The sequence below is a fragment of the Daucus carota genome, chromosome 6 (assembly GCF_001625215.2).
Source record: "Daucus carota subsp. sativus chromosome 6, DH1 v3.0, whole genome shotgun sequence".
Taxonomy (NCBI): Eukaryota; Viridiplantae; Streptophyta; class Magnoliopsida; order Apiales; family Apiaceae; genus Daucus; species Daucus carota.
The window spans coordinates 32,461,018-32,482,538 of NC_030386.2; the positions used below are offsets into that span (position 1 = coordinate 32,461,018).

The window sequence follows — 21,521 nt, forward strand, 5'->3', positions numbered from 1 at the left end:
CCAATTTTGCAATTTTATATATTAGTATTTAGTATTGATATTACATCAAGATTTTTATAATACAAAATTTATTTTATCCTACAAATATTAATTTTGAAACGTTAATATAGTTTTTATAGACAGTCACAAAATTATTTTATTTTACAAATATTAATATTAAATTATTAATATAATTTTTATAGACCGCCGCAACGCGCGGATTCTCAACTAGTATACTATAAAATGTAATTTTTAGTTTTTTAAAATAATAACGAATTTGTCCTCTTGGTCAAAAATTGGTTAATTTGACCGTTGAAAGTCAAAACAAGACATTTAAAATGAGATGAAAGGAGTAATTTTTACTAGCCTGTCAACCCACCTAAAGTTAGGTGACGAAGTCAAAAGTGACGTATAAAAAAAGAGAGGGAGTAACTTGAATAGATAATGGAAGAATGAGATGTGTAAAAGATGGACCAGAAAACAAGAATTTTACAATTAATGGAGTTCAACACACGAATGTTCATTTTCAATGCAACAGTGTGTATGTACTATTTAGCGTATTCTCTCACGAATTAATACCGGTAATCCGCCGCTGAATGTGGCTGTTAGACCCGGTGAGAATCGTGGCATTTGAGTGGGACAAGACAACTGAATATCAAAGCATCGCAATAGGCAAAGAATGACACTTTTAAGCTCTAACAGAGCCATTTCTTTTCCCAAGCAGACCCTGACTCCAGCTTGAAACACAGGATACATAAAAGGATTCTCTTGGAAAAATGCACCATCTCTTAACCATCTCTCAGGCTTGAACTCTAAACAATTCTCACCCCAGTACTCTTTCATTCGCCCCATCGCGTACGTATGGTAAGTGATCCTTGTTCCACTCTTCACAAATGTTCCGTCGGGTAAAATATCGTCCTCTAAGCAAAATTTGGAATCGAATTGTACAGGAGGATATAATCTCATACCTTCATATACTACAGCTTGCAAGTAGTGCAGTTTTTGCAATTGCTCAATACTTGACATTTCTTGGTTGGTTCCAATGACTCGGTCCGCCTCGTCTCGGATGGCTTCACTGACCAATGGATGATTAGCTAGTACCCAAAACAAGCTAGTAAGGGCTGACGCAACAGTGTCACGCCCGGCTAACACAAAACTAATGACAATGTCTCTTAGTAGTGTTTCGTCGTCAGTTATGCTGCTGTTCATAAATTTAGAAAGAAGGTCAGGATCATTTGAGAAGTCCTTTTTTCGCCTTTGTTGAATCAGTTCTTGAGCTAGTACATTGATCATATTTATCGCCTTCTTCAGTCTTCTTTCGCTACCAATGTTGAAAAATCTTTTCAGCTTCCAAATTAGAGGAACCGTTGTCATAGCTCTCTCAGCTGATAGCCGTGAAGCCAAGTCGAACGAAACCGCGAACTCGGACATAGGAAGGCACAATTCAAGACACTTGGGGTCCAAACCGAATGAAATCTTGCAAATACAATCAAATGCAAATCTACGAAAAACATCTTGCAAATCCAAAACGCCGCTTTTTCTATCAACAAATGATGATAATAGTGGCGTGAGGCGGGTTTTAATCTCGAAATTAATAACATCAAGCATGTAGGCTTTTACAGAACTCCTGCAAAGCTCAAGACTAGCCATTTTCCTTTGAAACCTCCACAAATCACCGTCGACATTAAAAATTCCCCTGCCCAAAAGATCGCCTAATATTACTGAAAAAGGCTTCCCTTTCGGATAATTATCGAATCTCGTTTTGAGCATGTACTCAACGTTTTCAGGATTAGCCGTGACAATATTATTAAGAGCATGTATGTGTATGGTATGAGTAGGTGATTTTCGAAGAAGATGAGTGTACCAGTCACATAAGTTGTGGAACTCATGCCTCCAGGTTGAGTTGAGATAGCTTTTGCAAATGTTACACTTGCAACAAAACTTTGGTTTTAAGAATAAGTATAGACAAAAGATAATGCAGACGAGGAGAAGTGTAATCGGTTGAAGAGACTGCACCAACCAAAGAGTCTTCAACTCCATGGATAAATAACTAGAGATACGAAGCTATGCCTGTTTTATACTTGTATTTATTTCTAATTTCGTGATTGTGTGCCTACTAAAATAAAAGGGGAAAAAAATATGAAGACAGGGCAGGCACACGTTCCTCGTGGGAGTAAAAATGTTGCTGAAAAAATACGGAGAATCACATTTAAATTTCCTGGCCCTGAATTTTTTGTACCCATACGAACACGTGCATATATTCCTAAAATGGTACCACATGATTTAAACTCTGAACTGCCGTATTTAAAAACTGAGCTGTTTGTTTTGGCAAGCACTGCCGCCTAATAAATTGACAAATTTCAAGAAAATTCATCCCATCAGTTTAGTTATGCTGAAATCGACAGCCCGACGTTTTGTGATCATAGTGTCTTCCTTTTTTTTTTTTTTCCCGACGGAAACAAATAGCATTTCATTATCGAATCAAATCTTGCATCTCTGCAGAGATAAATTCTTGGTTGCTATTTTTTTTTTGCCAAACACAGAGAGCTTTTTTTTCTTTTGTGCTCTTTTTTTTTCCTTTCTAATTAAGTGTGCTTGTACTCTTTTAGTTACACATAAACAATATAATACCTCTTTAACTGATCTTGAGCTGCATGAGAGCCAGAAATACAAGCCACACGATGGTTCGAACTTCGAAGATAAGGCCTGCCATTAAGGGATTATGCTGACAACAAACTCATCAAAGACAGTCCAGGGGCCAGTTTGCCAGTGATACTTGCGCAGATCTTAATTCACTGGGCATGTGGGAGTGTCCCCAACACAACGACTTGTCGATTCGACCCCTTACCGTCAGTGCTGACGATCCATGTGTATCTTATACGTGATACACATGTATGATATATATTTACTCAATGCAGTATATGTGAAGCAAACATGTGATTTCCGACGATGATATATGGTCCATAGACTAGGTTCTAACAGTAGTTTTTATGGTTTTCATGTTTAATTTAGTAGTACAATGTTTTAATGAGGAAGTCGCATGATCAAATTATGACCATCTCCCGCAGAGTCCTAACATTTTGTCTAAATATATAATAAAATATGTAATTTTTAAAGAATTACTATTTTTACATTATATTGAATAGGAACTCCAGCAACATTGCTCATTTATATTCCCTATTATTATAATATTATATTCAACTTGTAATAAGAAAAAAAAAAGTGAGAAAAAAGAGAGAAATGAACATTTTATTATTCAAAATAATATGAGGAATGGTTCCACAATCCTTAAAAATGAAGAATGGGTCATATATTATTTATTTATTAAGGAGGAATGAAAAAAAGATCCTAAAATTTAAAAATGAGTAAGGACTTTGTTGTAATGAATTTTTTTTCATATTTCTCTTCGCCAAATTGCCCGAGGCCTACGCTTTTTTGAATCCAATCGTAGATCTTAGGACATCATATAAACTAATCTACTGAAGATGATCTGAGCAAGCCAGCTCCATCTTCAAAACTGATAATTCTTGATCTTAACACGTGTTTAACCATGAAGTGCAGTTTCTTCTTTCTCATTTTGTTGGAGTTCAATCTACTGGACGGTGGGATATTAATCATCCACGTCGATTGACTAAAGAAATATGATACTGACCCAAAAAATCTGAGTTTTTCCACAAAAATAGTACTCTAGGACCACCACCCTAATCAGTAGTGCACGAGGATTTTAATCCACTCAAGGCTGCGTATTTATACTTTTATGATTCATCATTTATCTTACTCCCTCCGTTCCTTTTTATATGTCCATTTTGATTTTGGACCAGTCAAATTGACTGAATTTTGACTGAATTTTACATGTATCAGATAATTGTAAAAAATATTAAAAATTATACCATTAAAAAGTATATTTAGTCTACTTTAATATGTAACTTTCAGATTTTAAAAATAATAAGTAGATAATTCGTAATGTTTAGTCAAAAATTGGTCAATTTGACTCCTCGAAAAGCAAAATAGACATGTAAAAAGGACGGAGGGAGTATAAACAAGAGCATTGCAATTAATGATATCCGTAAAGTTCCTTCAGGCAACTGTTATATCCGAAATTTACAGATACGACGTGAAATAATTAATCAGAAAATCATGGGGCTAATGTTATGACATCAAGTTTTGTACATGGCCTGACACCTGCAGCATGACGAAGACGACGTGATGAAAAGACATGACAAGGACTGCGGGAAGCAAGGATGCTTGGGGCACGTGAGTGACATGCTGTGAGGAATCAGTCGTTGGCTAGCATAAATATAGGGATAAGTACAAGCTTCGGTTGTAACAGAAGTGTGAGACTTTGAAGGGTACGTGGAGAAAGTTTAGGCAGTATAACGGCAACAATAATATTCAAAGCTGAAGACTTGTGTATAAACAGGGCTGAGATATATCAAGGTAGAGGATTAGATGATTAGCATCCAACACTTACAGTATACATTGCAACCTACTTTTCAACTTAGTGAATTATCTTTCTGGCTGGGCCGAGCTCACCCGCGGTTTTTACCTCACAAGGGTTTTCCGCGTCACCAATCTTTCGTCTTATTTACTTTATCGCACTTTATTTTTTATTATTTTTTTTTTTTTTGAAAATGAGAATGAATCTCAACAATATGAAACAGCAGTTCACCGTGATAATTCTTTCATTCAAGAAAGCTTATTATCTAACCGTCGGACATGCAAGATGACCGGGGAAATTTAGACAATAAAACTTTAATGTCCGAAAAGAAAAACCCGTCTTCTTCCAAGAATCCTGAGAATAGAAGAAAGAAAACAAGAATAATATAAGTCGACATATATAACACATTATATATATTATAAAAATAAAAGATAATATATCCAATAATTAATTAATATTAAAATCACGTGTATATTGCATGAGATGATCAAAAAATTCCCACAATTATGATAACTCATAATTGAGACAATTAAGCTCTTAATTAAGGTACAATTAATAAAATATTAATGCCCTTAATTAAGACACAATTAACGTCCTCAATTAAGGCCAATTAACACCTCAAATAAGGCACATTTAACTCCATCAATTATGGAGCACAAATTACACCCTCAATAAAGAGGCACAATTAACGCCTTCATTAAGGCACAGTGAAGCGCCTTCCTTTTTGAAACCGGATCGCATGCTGATCCCGGAACTACCGTCGCCGTCGTCACCCTTGGCCACCAAAATGGTATATATATTTAAATGCATTCATTTACAAGATTCAAAATTCAAATAACCCATAAATGGTACAAATATATTTAAATGCATTCATTTATAAGATTCAAAATTTGAATCTTTTAATTAATCTTCTAATTACTACATAAAAGTTCAAATTAAAGTATGAAGAGAAAATTCAAATTTTAAAACCAAATAAATTAAAATAGTCAACTTGCCATTCACAAAAACTAAAATTAAGACCTACATTTATTACTATTAAAATCAAATAAATTCCAAATTTTCAAATCTAAACTAAAATCATGCAACAAAATAAGTCAATCAGAATAATCTAATATCAAAACACGCGCTAATTAAGCACCATTACACCACCTCCACCGTCACCGTGCAAGAACCGGAAAAACACAAACATTCATCATGGACACTAGCGAAAACTAAAAATCGAAAATGCGAATCCAAAACTCAAAAATGTAACTAATCATATGATATAAAAATGATTACAAATACCCAATCTCCTCCGAATCAGGCAAAATAGATCAAGAAATGACAAAATATGATACAAAACAACACATACACTAATAGATTCAAGCACACCACACCATTATACTTAATCATGAAAATTATGAACCACACCATAATAATATATACTGTGAATCCATAGATAATCACATAACCATAATCATGAAGTATAATGTATTGGAAAGATCGCACCTTGTCGAAAAGACTAAAAGCTTTCTGAAACTCGACAATCTTATTTGGAGGAATGGCGCGACCGGGATTGTTAAGCATGATCCGACTAACAATCGATCGTATACGATCATGTATCTCTAGTCGAAACAGAGAGTTGACAGAAAATGTCCAAGGGCAGTTGATTATGTTGAGTAAGAAATCATGGGCTGAGAATAGAGAGGGGCAACTGGTGTGTGTTAATATTAAAATAGAGATGATAGCTTAGATTTGCAGGGGAGGAGGCGTATAGGGTTCAAGAGGGAATAAGGAATGGGGACGGGTAGAATGCAGTCAGGCGGTGCTTTCTTCTTCGGGTAATCCTCTTTCTCGATTCAATATTAGTATTTTGCACGAAGTATCCTCGCCTTAAACTTGAATCAGTGATTTTGCTGTTTCTTAAAGACAATTATTTCTATTTTCCATTCTATCGCACTTTATTATCGCACTTTATTTTGATTCACTTTTATTGATTAAATTGCTTAGTATTCAACCCGAAAATTCTGGTTAAAACAATTGGCGCCGTCTGTGGGAAACTAGCGAAGCACTTACATGATTTCTATGGCAATGGAGTTCACGTCGACGCGCAAGAGTTAGGCGTCATGGATACACTGATTTTCTATATCACATCACTTTGGTTGACATAGCGAGAAGATTTCTGGTTACAAACATGGGGCTGTCCGACGGGTTGGCTGAATTAAAGAACACGTCACTCAACACACGTAATGGAAGTTTATAATATGGATCTTAAATGCATTATGATAGCTCTTCATGAGTAAGGATTTGGGAATTACACTGACACGTCCAACATTACAATGGTTAAGGAGGACTGCCCGACGAGTTGATCTACCTGTCCATATATAGCCGACGCCTTCAACCTGCAACACGGTGATTTTGATATAGTTTGAGAAGACGACAGCATACATGTCTCACATCATTCAGTGGTACACAAAAACTCTAAGAAGGTACTTGTCAAGTTTAAACAAAGCGGAAGTGACCACAAACGACCATGACATGTACGATAGGAACAAGTTACACTCATCTCATCATGTCTGACGGGTACCTGTGAACAACATGTGACGCGACACGAGCAACAAGACATGGACGATATCTACGCAGAAAAAAAAACACCACAAGAGGACATGACGTGGCACCAAAGAGAGAGACCGGCATAATTGATTTTTTGACAGGAAGAATGGACACCTTCGCTTGGGAACCGACGATGCAATGGGTAGCAGCCTCGACATGAACATACACACGTTAAATGACGACAAGTCAAACCACATACATGTCAAATGGACATCAAACAGAATTAAGATAATCAATCGCAAAGCAGACAACTAATTCAAAAAGGACATGATACATGAAGTCGAGCATCCAGAATGACTAGCAAACATGGTGATAGTATAAAAATAACAACATGACAGCTGGACATAAAGTCTTGACATGATGATCGACATGACAGCTAGACATGAACTCTAGAAACATGACAGATCATGTCAAATACATTATCACCTATGAGTCACAAACAACAATCGAGTCACATATTTTGCTAATTTTGTGACTGATTTCAGTCGAAGTCTTCTATTTCAACAGGACATGACTAGGACTAGTCCTAAAATCGCCACAAGGGGACAATATAGCATACCCTAAACACGATCGACATCACTTGTTCAACATGATGTAAAGTAAAAAGACATGACATGACCACGAAAGATAAACTAGAAGAAAAAGTCAATGGACTATCGACAAGTCCAAAAAACTTAATTAAGGTCAGCTTGATGACAAGGCGAACGTGGTACAAGACATATACCCAGAAAGGGGTACAACCTCATCAACTTATGGACATATCTGTAAACTGACATGACAGTCAACATCATGATGGGACATGAATCATTGACGCCTCTGGGAGTGTCCGACGACTTCAACCTGATTCAACAAGACATTACGAATTACAAGTCCCCTGGGGCTCAAACGCGCTACATTTGAAGCTTTATCACATGTAAGTGAACTAATCCTCTTTGTTCTCTTAGTCTTTAGCAATATGATAATAAGTTGATTACGATCTTTACTTGGGCTTATGCCATTTAGATGATATTTCATGCTTTGAATAAATGTTTGCTTGAATGATTTGTGATCTAAGCATAATGATACATGTGCTTGTTTCTTACATGACTTGCTACTCTACTTGATTTGATATGTGTGATGAAATATGATTGTGCAAGTGCTTACAAGTTGTATTTATATCTATCTGCTTAAAGTTGACGTCTTCATCATGATATCTATTGTGACATGATATTGCATGAGTATATTTTAGATAATTATTTAATAAACAAGGAGGGCTGATCACCCATCGTACTACGGTTGATCATTATCGATAGATTACGACGACAATACTACACATTACACAATAACTTACGACGCCACTAATAATGATGCATTAAAACATTATGAATATTTCATAATCACAATTACAATTACGAGCTGAGTTTCAAGAGGGAAAGGTCTTTTAGCCAGCCTACGAATGCATGCATCGACGTTTGAAAATAAACATATTTGTCGAATACAACAACATTTGAAAATTATATATTTGTCGAATACATATACTACATGCATCAACGTCTGAAAATTATATATTCATCGAATATATATATTTGTCGAATACATATACTACGTGCACCAACGTTATAAAAAATAAATTTGTCGACTACAATTACGCATATCACAAGTTTAAATACATCGACTTATATAACATACATGTCGACGAAAGCTCCACGAAATTACACACGTTATGACCCTTGGTCGGGCTCATGAATTACAACGTACATTTCTACATGTCATCACTTACACGTGTCATGATAGATTGCATTGACTACGTGTTACATATTATAATTGCAGGTGACATGAACATTTACAAACAACATATCACGATATGATGACGAGTTACACATCATGTCTACAAGTTACATATTACGAACGGAAGACATGCTACAAAACACTTTACGTGTTGGTACTCCTATCCATTACGTCATAATCACTCCCAATTAAGGGGTCACATGAAACAATTTCAAGTCACGGACACATAGAAATATGCAGCCGACAATCACAAGATTATATACAACATTTTGCATATGTCGGAAGTCATGTACAAGGAGCTTTACATATATAATGCAAAGCAACGTCATACAACTTGACATGTTAATGCTAACGACAACAAGTGAGCTACTCGTCGATGTTTTCATCATTAGAAGATTTAGACAACGATGACAACTCGAGATGACATTATAACGACACAACAAGATAAGGACTCGATACAAGACAATAGCGAACAAGACACATATTGCAAGGGTCGGTATTTTATCATAGCATCGTATTTGCCATGATCTGAGGAAAATGGAGTGTTCAAGAAGTAATTTTATTGGATGCATGTCTCCACCCAACAAAATTAGGGGCTATTGTTATAACCAGATTTTACAGGCGTCATGACACGACGGGAATCTAAGCTGACACGACGGGAAAAGAGCTGACGGGAAGCAACTGTGATGTAACAAGTGGATAAGCATGAAGACTGAGTACCAACAAGCCCACCTATTTAGGAGGAGAGTTCAAGCAGTAGTTGAAGAAGTGCCAACAAAATAGGAAGGAGCTAACACGCACGTGGAATGGAGAGTGGAGGAAAAATAGGAGTTGTGGGAGAATTGGACTCTAAGTAGTTATCTCATTCATGTATAAATATAACTAGAACACTGGTGGCTGAAGGATCCATTACACTTTACTTGGCAACCTAAGTTACGTATCATACACTATATTTAACACCCACAAGTTGCATCCTGATTGACCACTACTTCCCATTACACTACTTATCTTCTACATACAAACTTCTAACAACACACTTCTACAAGCCCTCAACTTCATCTTCTATCCATCACTCTTTCCTTACATATAAACCTTAAACCAAGCCCCAAGATATACAAATTGATACACACACATACACATATATTAACATACAAGGATTTCTCTTCTTCAACTTATATCAGCTGAGTTATACATCTTCATCTCCCTCAAATCATTCTGCCGACGGGTACATAGAGGTGTCGACGGGTGCACACTGCTGTCGGACGGGTGCATGCTGCTGTCGGACATGAACTACTTCTAAAGCCGACGTCTGCGTATTTTTGTACTTGTATCTTGCTTTTATCATACTTGTAAGCTGATGTTACATCATTATAGTGGATATTTGGCTGGGTCATTCCCACCCGCGGTTTTTATCCTACATCGGGGTTTTCCGCGTCACCAAAATTGCTTGTGTTCTTGTCTTTTGCTTTCTATTCGATATTCATCTATTCGATCTACTAAATATTCATACATAAAAACACATACTCCATTGTTATAGAAATTAAATAGGCTTGGCTTTTAACCCGCAAATTTTGGTAAAAACAGCAACTATGCAAATCCTCTGTGCCAGCATAATAATCATATTACGGGTCTCAGACTCTCAGGGGGATGGGGGCCGGTGATATATGATTTCAGTAAATTTTAATATATAATTTTTCAAATATATGGTTTTTGTTAGGAGAAATTTTAACAATAATAAATTTTAGTTTTGATATTATTGGTGAAATTTTATGTAATTTTAAATATCAATTTTTTTTACACCAAGTAATATAGCAACCTCCTTAAAAAAAAAAAAAAAAAAAGGTAATATAGCAACCTCTCGTGCTCATAGATAGAGCTTTGCTTCGCTGTGAGCCTGTGGCTTCTCTGTCTCGTTCAGGGAGGTTTGCTCGAACTGGTACACTATGGTGCGGGCTTCATATGGTACTGCTGAAACTGGTTTATTTGATTTATTATGGCATTGGCTAATCATAATTTTCTAGAAATAAAGACTTACTTTTGAGAAAAAATAAGAACAATTATACTTTTTCTCAAATAAATATTTTTTTTTTCTAAATAACAAATATAAAATACTTTCTTAACTTATATATCTGGACATATTATAAAATATATATTTTTTCAAAAAATAAATTCTTAAATTTGGAAAAAGAAATTAATAAATGCCCCTCACATAGTTGTTTAAAAGAAAATTTTTTAAACAACTATGTGAGGGGCACTTATTAATTAACTAGTTGAAAAGCCGCGCGTTGCAGCGGGTTATAAAAATTATATTAATAATTTAATATTAATATCTATAAAATAAAATAAATTTACGACAGCATATAAAAATTATATTAATGATTCAAAATTAATATTTATAAAATAAAATAAATTTTATTTTATAAACATATCGATGCAATACTAATATTAATATATATTTATATATATATATATATATATATATATATATATATATATATATATTGGAAAATTTGATTATAATTCATGAGTGAAAAAATGAAAATAAAAATCTGCATGTAATTAACGATTCAAAGCACGACAAATCTTAATTTTAGTTGTGTTTAGCATATGTGCGTAAAAGTTTGAAAGATATTGAGATGCAACTCTGAAACCATCCTTAATTTTAATGGGATAAACATTATGTTCTAGTTGTACAAACATTAATCATCTCGGTAAGTATGAACTCCAATCCATTCACGGGTTTATCAGTGATTCCTTTCTTTTTTGGATTGGTTGTCCGCAAAAACATCAATTTAAATCCATAAGATCCCGGTCTATAACTACCCGTGCTTCGAAGTTGCAACAACCTTTATTTTTTTGATACTGTATAAATAGTCTTCACTTAAAAGATGCTTGAACCGAACAAACAAATATTGTGGAAGTGTTACATGAATAATCTTTTCCTCAAACATGTCCGATGAACAAAACAAACATTATAAAAAAATAACGAACAAATATATACCCCTAATAGTTAATTTATTGACCTTTTCATCCATCAAGACTATATTGTTCTCCCGTTTTTGGATTTGTCGACTGCAACATCCGACGAACTCTTACTCTTATCAACTAATCATCTCTAGCGCCTTCCAAAGCATCTAGCATAGTGTAACTCATTATTGTATTAGATGGAGAAGACAAATAAGCTTAAAAAAATTGTGTATGTTAAATTTTATGATGTCCGCCCTCAATTTATAGGGGTTGATTTGATAAGAGACTGGTTATCAAAAATGCTTTCTATTTTTGATATACACCTTTTTCCAAAAATATGATGATACTTTCAAATTCTGATTTGATTTTTATATTTTGAAAAAGGTAGTTTTGAAACTTTCTTCAAATATATCCAGAACTAAAAAAGACAGTTTTTTTTGATATTTTTTCATCCAAAAATTCCAGAAAATTAGAAAAATAGAACGGAGCTCTATAAAAGATGCCACCTAAACGTTATTTTTGATATATCCCTTTTTCCAAAAATATGATGATACTTTCAAATTCTGATTTGATTTTGATATTTTGAAAAAAAGTAGTTTTGAAACTTTCTTCAAATATATCCAGAACTAAAAAAGACAGTTTTTTTTTGATATTTTTTAATCCAAAAATTCTGCCCTGTACAGCCCCGTTAAGTTGATTTCGGGTAGGGGGCACTTCGGCACCGTGGTGTACTGCCATGTTCCGATTTTCGATTTCGATATTGATTCCCAAACTCATTCTGAATTTGGAATGGGATTTTTTCTCTCCAATCCCTGTCCGAACAGGGAAAGGAGACCCGCGAGGATTCGGAGGATGTGGGGATTTTTTAAAAGTATTTTTACAATTTGGGTAATTTTGAAAAAAACCTTTTTTTTTAAAGCATTTGTAGTCCTGAAAATGCGTCTTCAAAGATTATTTTTATTGATCTGAAAAATAAGCTTTCCGATGAGAGGGTATATTAACACATACGCATGATATACACACACATGTCAAGGTTTTGGAAGTGTTAAACACATTTTATCATGGCAGATAATAATGTAAACTACTACACAAAACTTGAAACGAAGAAGGAACTAAAAACTGTGTTCAAGAGTGGCTTTCAAGGACGAATAATAGACTGCATGCCATCCCGCTTGTGTCGGGTGAGCTGTGTCCCAAAAGAATGCCGATTCAGGATTCTTACACACAGTGTACAGTTTAACTCCCTTGTCATCCAAGCTTCCACAGAAATTGTCACTGCTTATTCCCACACAACATGGCTTAAGCGGGGTCTCAAACGTCGTAGCCCCTGCAATGTTTTTCCCTTTATCAATATATGATGCAAGTACTAGATACTATAAAAAGAACCCGTGTTCAAGTTTCATTTTATTTTCGGGAAAATTGAGCCTAGGCAATGAATCATAGATACATATGCACCTGGATGATCCCCTTTGTTCTTGAGTGCGGTGGTGAATGACGTATAAAGATCAAGAATGGTGAAGACTGGCTTCCTGCTGTTACTCTCGTTGTTCAACTTTGCCACTGCTTGCTGCAACAAGAGGTTGTGGAAATTCACAGCCGTATTCTCAGTCTTATTGCATTGTTGAAAAGCAGACACCACTGTGGAACGAGGGAGACATCCCAAGGGTTGTAGACCTGTCACGGCTATTCTCCTCGCACCCATTGTTTCAATACGTTTCAAGTTCAGCGCTAGTTGGTTAACCACTTGAGTAATAAAGGACTGTAATCCCTGTATATCAAAGTAACATTGAAGACATTTGGTAAGAAAATTTAATGAGCCCTTACTCAAGAATCTTACTGCATGCTATTCGAAGAATTATATAGGATAATTAACAAGTCCTTGTATCACTAAGAATCTTGGAGGGACTCCTGGATATTCCAAAATGTGTAATACTCGATCCTATATTTTAAAAATTGTTGATCAATGGCTTAGACTAGTAATGGAAGGATATTCAAAGAAGATTACAAAAAGAACAAGGCAATCTAAAGAGACTATATTGCAGAAACATAGTGAAAATATACATAGTATGAGATTTACCTGAGCAGTGCCACCTGTGGTATAAAAATGACCATAATCATTGCCGGAGAGAGTGACTAGAACCAATGATGATTGCAGGTCAGCCTTGACATATACTGGATCATCAAGCATAAGTTTCTCTAGAAAATCAATCTGGGTGGTCATATTTGGCAACAAAACGTTTGTGTCAAACACTCCTGTTCCCCCATAGGCAAAGTTCATCCCATAGTGCAGACGTTTTTTCGCAAAGCTTTTCCACTGGTAAGGTGTAGGAGACTTGATTCCCATAGACTTGGCTACACATGCGATGACGTAGACTTATTAAAATATCTAATATCGTCTGTATGTTTATAGCACTAGAGACATTTGAATATAATTGCAGTACAAGTGTTACTAGTTCACTATTAAATGCAAACTAAGTGAGTAACCATCTGAAACCAGATTTTAATTATACTTACTAACTTGAAGAAAAGCACAATGCAGAACCAAGGGTGAGCTAGCATAACCTACAGCCCCAGGCTCCCAGCTAACCTTCATAATCAATGTAGAAGTTTTTTTCAACATAAATCAGTTATGGACTTATTTTTCTTTGGTCTCAATTTTTTCTTCAAATCCCGATTTCATCACTAAATTTCCACATAATCTTGTTCAAAACTTATACTCCAATATGCCATACTGAGAAAACTAATTAATGAATTAAGTAAAAAAATTATAAGGCCCGTTTGGCCCAGCTTTTTTTGCTAGCTTTTGGACTTATAAGTCAGAACACCTTGTTCGTACGTTTGTGTAAAGAACTTATAAGTCAACTTCCCAAAATTTGAGAAGTTGAAAATCCTAACTCAGTGACTTATTTTTATTTTTTAATTTGATTTACAAAACTATATAGGACCACTTTATAAGATAATTTATAATATTTTATTATTATATTAATAATTTTTATACCCAAAAAGTTATAAATACCAAAAAAATTATATAAACACATAAGTTAAAGTTAATTTTCACTTCTAATTAACTTCTCACAATAAGTCATTCTTACGAGTTAATCCAAACGGCTCCTATGTCTGGTTTACATATCAAGTGACCATGACTCCATGAATTCTCAAACAAGTGTAAATAAGTGATAATTGAGGGAGAATAATAAAGAATCTACAGAGTACAGAGTATTAGGGGTGATCAGAAACCGCCCAAACCGCATAAACCGCCCACACCGCACCGAACCGCACCACAAAACGTGGTTTTTAATTTTCGTGGTGCAGTTGCGGTTTGAATTTTTCACAAACCGCGCGGTGTGGTGCGGGTTGCGGTTTAACATATTAGTAGTGCGGTTCAAACCGCACCGCACCGCGATATTATAATATATATATATTAGTGATTGTCAAATAAAATTATATTATATACATATATATTATTTATAATTATGTTATATATATTTGTTAAATCTCTTCAAATAATAGTTAAATATTAATTTATCAATCTCGCATTACTATTATACTCCCTCTGTCCCATTTAATTGTATACGTTTCTTTTCAACTGCTCGACACGCATTTCAATGCTCTTATAAAACATAGTTCCGTAACTTATTTTTGAGATTTTCTTTTTCTGAATAAAAATATAACATCCAAACTTTAATTCAGAAAAAGAAAATTTTAAAAATAAATTACACAATTACACTTTACAGGAGCATTAAAGTCCGTGCCACGTCCCCGTCCCCCAATGTATACTACTCAGGGGGACGGAGGGAGTACCAAATTTTTATGAAATGATTATATTATTATAATATGTCTCTTTGTATTTAGTGCTCATATTTATTATCATATTTACACTTTTGTTTGTGTTTTTTAGTAGTTGATGTAGTTTTAAAATGATAAATACTGTATCATATAAATTTATTACAAGAAAAGATTTTAATTATTGTACATTTAAATTTTATTTCGAACTTCAACTAAAAATATTTATTCTTAAGCATACAAACCGCACAAACCGCACCGCACCACACCGCATTTTTGTGGTGCGGTTTACGCGGTTTTTATGCTAACGTGGTGCGGTTGCGGTTTGAGTTTTCAACCAAACCGCATGCACGGTTTGGTTCACGGTTTTAGCGAAAAACCGCACCGCCCGCACCGCGATCACCCCTACAGAGTATGCATACAAAAATTATTTAAATATGGCACTTTTTTTTAGAACCGTTATCATTTGAAAACATTTGGAGTACTGGTGGTGTTCTTGACATAAATGCACTTAACTGCTCTATGCAGTATAACGTTACATATACTTTCAACCCTCAACAGCCTATGAAATAAATTTTCTGAACACCGGATTAATTGCACAATGCATAACGTATGTTTTCTGACATGAGTACACCAGAAAACTACTCCGTGTAAATGTAATAATTACAGACTTACTGTAAGTATCTAGATTAGTATTAATGGTGCATTAACATTATTAATGTGGAGTCTAATAGTGGTGGGCCGGTGCCGTAAAGGAGTCTAAAGACACATTTCACCGGTAACAAAGCAGAAAGTACAAAAGGAGTATGAACAGAGCATCAAGCAATAGCACTGAAACATTGGATTAGTTTAAGGATGCCTAAACTTACATTAAACTAAAGCTAACAGGCAAACAGCTAAGACATGATACGAGGAAGATACAGGATGCACAGGCTGTGAATGCGTTAAACGAGAAAAAGAAAAGGCTGACATTGCATGTTGGAAAATGAAAATAAAGCAAAGTGAATAATGATAGTAGGAGTAGTATCCAAATGTGAATGACCCACACAAACAACTTTTTGTATCATTATATTTTAGTAACACAAAAGATAAAGTAGTGCATGTACTGCACTTGCTAAAATAAAAGGAAAAGTATCCACTGATTGGGAGAGTGAGAGTCACTAATAATAATAATAATGCAAATAATAAAGACTTGAAGTATAGTTTACCAATGTAATCGGTGAGGACACGGCCGTCGGAGAATCTTCCGGCGGGTTTGCCGGGAAAAGTGAGACCATATGGCTGCTTCCAGGAACTTGAAAGTGATTTTCTTATGTTGCCTGTATCTGCGTACGAGTCTCCGAACACAAACAGCTTGGGCTTTGGGCCATGTTTATGGATGAGTCCGTTTTGGGCTGATGAATCTTTCGCACCTGGTCCAGGTCCATGCACAGTGAGCGAGAGTAATTCAAATATTTTAAAAATGAGAAGCACAAGTGATTTGTGTGTGTTTGTGTACCTTGAGTTGTAATGAGAAGATGAAGAGTGAAGAAGAAGCAGATCTGGAGGAGTGGTTTAAGGAGATCCATCAGACTTGGAACAACTGAAACGCTATGCTTAAGCTACTGCAAATACTTGTACTCCAACAATGTACTCACTTGGTCAATTATATATGAGTGCGCGCGCAAGTGAAAGTGATAAAGGTCTATTGTCAAGTAAAAAGGCAGGCTTAATCATCCCAAGTGTCACATTGTCACTCTGTCCCAATCCCTTTCCGCCGGCTATCATTGGACGGGCTAAGATAGGGCTAGCGATTTCAGACACGACCCGATAACCCGACACGAATTCGACCCGCAAAATACGAATTCGGGTTAGGATATTTCGGGTTCGGGTCGATTTCGGGTTGACCCAAAACTGACCCGAAAAAATCGGGTTATTTTCGGATTGGGTTCGGGTAACCCGAAATTGACCAGCATACATTTTTATATATATTATATAATATATGTTTATGTTTATAATTTTATACTTTAATATACAAAAGAAGAAACCCTAACCACATATTCACCTTTGGTGAACGCAGCCGCCTTAATCCTAACTCCCGATCTCCCAATAGGGTTAAAAATGGGGTGGAGAAAATGGGGAACCCGCCCTAACCCGCCCCGAATGGGGCAGATCCGTCCCGCTAATATGGGGAATGGGGTAGTGACGGGGAATGATTTTCTGCCCCGCCAAAATATGGGGCAAGTATGGTATTTGTTGAATCCCCGCGGGGATTCCCCGCCCCGCCCCGCATATATTTAATATAAATAAATAATTATATTTAATATAATATATTTATTATATTTAATATAAAATATTTATTATATTTAATATTATTATTTTATAATACACAAAACTATAATTTTACAATGTATAACATGTCTCTTTAATTTCTATTATATTTAGTTTTTTGCTTTTAATATACATGTCTCGTATATTTTTATTAAATTCTGAAGAAAAAATTACTAAATTTTAAAATAATTATTTAAAGTGTAATATTATAGCAGCGGGGCGGGGCGAAATTATATTAAATCCCCGGTGAGGCGGGGATGGGGATTAAAAATAAATCCCCGCGGGAAATGAGGCGGGGACGAGGCAAGAAAAATATATATGGGGCGGGGCTGGGAAATGAAGTCCCCGCCCCGAACCCGAACCATTTTTAACCCTATCTCCCAAGTTTCTCCCTCGCCTCAACCCCTGATCTTTCTCAGCCTCCAAATCCAAAACCAGACCACCCCCCCCCCCCAGCCTCCTCCCCTCTCCGATTCGAATCTTTAACTTCTCAATCTCCTCCCCTCTCGCTCCCCGATTCGAATCTCACTCCCCTCTCAACTGAATTTCAGTTTCGAAATTGGTAAGTCTCTCTTGTTCCGATTCGAACTCTCCGATGTGAATGGAGGTGAATGGTCCCGCTTTTAATTTAAATTTGCAGACCAAAGATCTTCGCTTTCTTGTGAATTTCGGGTTATTTCGGGTCGTGTCGGGTAACCCGAAATATAATCGAGTCGTGTTCGGGTTAGGTATCTGTACCCATTAAATTTTCAGGTCGGGTTCGGGTTGGGTAAAAAATACTACCCGAGAATGTTGACCCGACACGAATCCGGCCCAGTACCCGAAATTGCCGGCCCTAGGCTAAGATATGTTTTTTCATTTGAGTAAAAAAAATAAATAGGAAAACGTAGTTCGCTAGACAGTATTACATTATCAACAACATGACACCAAAATGATAAAATTTTAACATCATTTTATGTGAAAAGTACATCAATTCACAAATTCAATCCAATTCATCGATATCCTACATTAAAAAAATCAAAACATAACCAAATAGAATAGTCATAATAATAAAAATACTGTAAAAAAATTCAGAATTGTAATGTAATAATATATTTAAAGAGAAAGTTGAGTGAGCAGAAAAGAGCAGTTATCATTGTATAAGATTACTGTACAAGCATGATTTCCCCATATCATAAATTTGATTCTTTGAAGAGAACAAATCTCTTGTATTTTAGAGAGAGAAAAAAAAGCTGATTTTTAATTTAACAGGAAAATTTTATACATAATAATCTGAATTTTTGCAATAACACATATTTCTAATAAAAAAATAATTTTGAGCAACACTGTACAATTCTCCAAACCTTTATTTCAACGCAGCAATACATATATATTACCTGATTTTTTTTAGGCCATTTAGCTGTGGCTTTGGGTCAAATTAGATATAAGCCAATTTGGGCTGAGGGACAAAACGTCGACAAGTTACAAAACGTCTTTCGTGTGTACATGTTCTGATGTTCATACCTTGAGTCCTTAGAATTGTAATGAGGAGACTTGAGAGTTGAGAGAAAGCAAAAGTAGTTGCTCCGGAGGAGTAGTTTCAGCATCTGTAGACTTTAAACAAGTGTAAAAAATCCGAAAAATCCGATATCCGTCCGAAAAATCTGTTACCGTATTCGGGAAAAAGCGGATATAATCCGTATCCGGAATAAATCGGATATTATCCGTATTCGAATCCGGGGTTTGCGGATACAGATATGGATATAGGCGTATCCGTATCCGAAAATATCCGTATCCGAAATTATTATTATATGTATATAATAATACTTATATAAATTTATTATTTACTTATATTTTTTATTTTATCATATATATTTTGAAAAAGAATTAATATTTAACATAAAAAAGAAACATTAAGTATCTTGCAAATGGAGAAAATGGAACTATCTTCATCAAGCTTTTTCTTTTTAAAATTGTTGCAGATAGTGTTGTTTTGTGATTTTAAGTTGTTAAAATTAATATTTTGTTCGAAATATTTGGCCTGAATGCCCAAATTTTTGTTAAAGTATGTTATTAATTTCTGATTGGGTATACATTTGCTGTTGAACGGTTCAAAATATGTTTTTTTTAATTAATCTCAGAATATATATTTGATTTTTGGTGATGTTTGGAAAAACGGATACGGATATTATCCGGATAATATCCGGCCGGATACGGATACGGATCTTTTTATTCTAAAATTTGCGTAGCCGTATCCGTATCCGATTTTGAGTAGGCGGATACGGATACGGATATGGGCAAATCCGTATCTGTTTTATCCGTTTGACACCCCTACCTGGTAATATTTTCAAGATAGTTAGTTAAATCTTTTATTTTTTGAACTTACAAATTAGAAGCAGTTTATTCGTACTGTTCAACTTATAAGTCAAAATATTGAGAAGTTGAAAATCCCAACTTTTTTTAGTCATTTATTTTTATTTTTAAAATTTGATTTTATTAATACGTATATGATCACTTCAAAAGATAGGATTTTATTATTATATAAATAATTTTTACATCCGATGAGTTGTAAACATAAAAGAATTATCCACACATACATTAAAATTTTGCGTCTATAAGTAACTTTTCACGCAACAAGCACTTCTTCTAATCCCAACGCAGGTGCAGCACTCCTGTTCTGTTTTCATAGAACCAATCAACAAGATCATACATTATGAATTGTACACACTGAATGTTGTCTTGACAATGTGTGATGTATCATGTACTAGTATCTATAAGTTGCTAAAATTAGGAGTAATTTTGATAACAAGGCCTGGAAAAACATCATCAGGATCATGAATATGAGGATTGAACTCAACAATATACGGATCCCCGCACTTTTCACTTATGCTCTGCAGTGTCTCTCCTTCTCCCACCACGTAAATCTCGTCGCATGCTCTTCTCGTCAAACTGTAAACATTTAGCTTCTCCGCTTGCTCTGCTGTAGAAGTTATGGACTCGCAGAAGTTCAACACTAGCATTATTCCCAACAACACAACACAAAACCATGATATCTTATTCGCTACTTCAGTCACTGGATGACCCATTTCTGTAAAATTTCGATATATCAATGATTACTGTGTTGCTGCGTGAAGAATTGAAAATAATTGGTGGCAACTGGCAAGGTGAATCAAGAAAGCTGTATAATGAGTTTAAGTAGTAGACGAGATATAGGGTTAAAAATGGGGTGGGGAAAATGGGGAACCCGTCCTAACCCGTCCCGAATGGGGCAGATCCGCCCCGCTAATATGGGGAATGGGGCAGTGACGGGGAATGATTTTCTGCCCCGCCAAAATATGGGGCAAGTATGGTATTTGTTGAATCCCCGCGGGGATTCCCCGCCCTGCCCCACGTATATTTAATATAAATAAATAATTATATTTAATATAATATTTTTATTATATTTAATATAATATATTTATTATATTTAATATTATTATTTTTAATACACAAAACTATAATTTTACAATGTTTAACATGTCTCTTTGATTTCTATTATAATTAGTTTTTTGCTTTTAATATACATGTCTCCTATATTTTTATTAAATTCTGAAGAAAAAATTAATTAATTTTAAAATAATTATTTAAAGGTGTAATATTATAGAAGCGGGGCGGGGCGGGGCGAAATTATATTAAGTCCCCAGTGGGGCGGGGATGGGGATTAAAA

At 35.1% G+C, this 21,521-nt stretch overlaps 3 protein-coding genes across 3 annotated transcripts; all 3 read right to left on the reverse strand.

Annotated features, from left to right (window-relative positions):
- Nucleotides 1-391: 391 nt before the first annotated feature.
- On the reverse strand, nt 392-2,148 carry LOC108225473 (cytochrome P450 94C1). The gene has a single exon (XM_017400342.2). The coding sequence runs from the start codon at nt 2,017-2,019 to the stop codon at nt 532-534; it is 1,488 nt and encodes a 495-aa protein (XP_017255831.1). The 5' UTR covers nt 2,020-2,148; the 3' UTR covers nt 392-531.
- A 10,588-nt stretch (nt 2,149-12,736) lies between these two features.
- Nucleotides 12,737-17,270, reverse strand: LOC108224471 (GDSL esterase/lipase At5g03610-like). The gene is made up of 5 exons (XM_017399109.2): nt 17,025-17,270; nt 16,735-16,938; nt 13,821-14,095; nt 13,199-13,511; nt 12,737-13,070 (listed from the first exon to the last, which is right to left on the reverse strand). The coding sequence occupies exons 1-5, from the start codon at nt 17,092-17,094 to the stop codon at nt 12,856-12,858; spliced, it is 1,077 nt and encodes a 358-aa protein (XP_017254598.1). The 5' UTR covers nt 17,095-17,270; the 3' UTR covers nt 12,737-12,855.
- A 3,316-nt stretch (nt 17,271-20,586) lies between these two features.
- LOC108226255 (uncharacterized) lies at nt 20,587-20,901 on the reverse strand. The gene has a single exon (XM_017401201.1). The coding sequence runs from the start codon at nt 20,899-20,901 to the stop codon at nt 20,587-20,589; it is 315 nt and encodes a 104-aa protein (XP_017256690.1).
- Nucleotides 20,902-21,521: the final 620 nt, after the last annotated feature.

Bases quoted from the DNA above. Each gene is read 5' to 3' on its own strand.
- LOC108226255 (XM_017401201.1), bottom strand. From the start codon at position 20,901: ATGGGTCATCCAGTGACTGAAGTAGCGAATAAGATATCATGGTTTTGT.
- LOC108224471 (XM_017399109.2), bottom strand. From the start codon at position 17,094: ATGGATCTCCTTAAACCACTCCTCCAGATCTGCTTCTTCTTCACTCTT. The intron at 14,096-16,734 runs GTAAACTATACT...TCGCATGTGTAG, and splicing joins TGTCCTCACCGATTACATTG to CCAAGTCTATGGGAATCAAG. The intron at 13,512-13,820 runs GTAAATCTCATA...TTTGATATACAG, and splicing joins CCACAGGTGGCACTGCTCAG to GGATTACAGTCCTTTATTAC.
- LOC108225473 (XM_017400342.2), bottom strand. From the start codon at position 2,019: ATGGAGTTGAAGACTCTTTGGTTGGTGCAGTCTCTTCAACCGATTACA.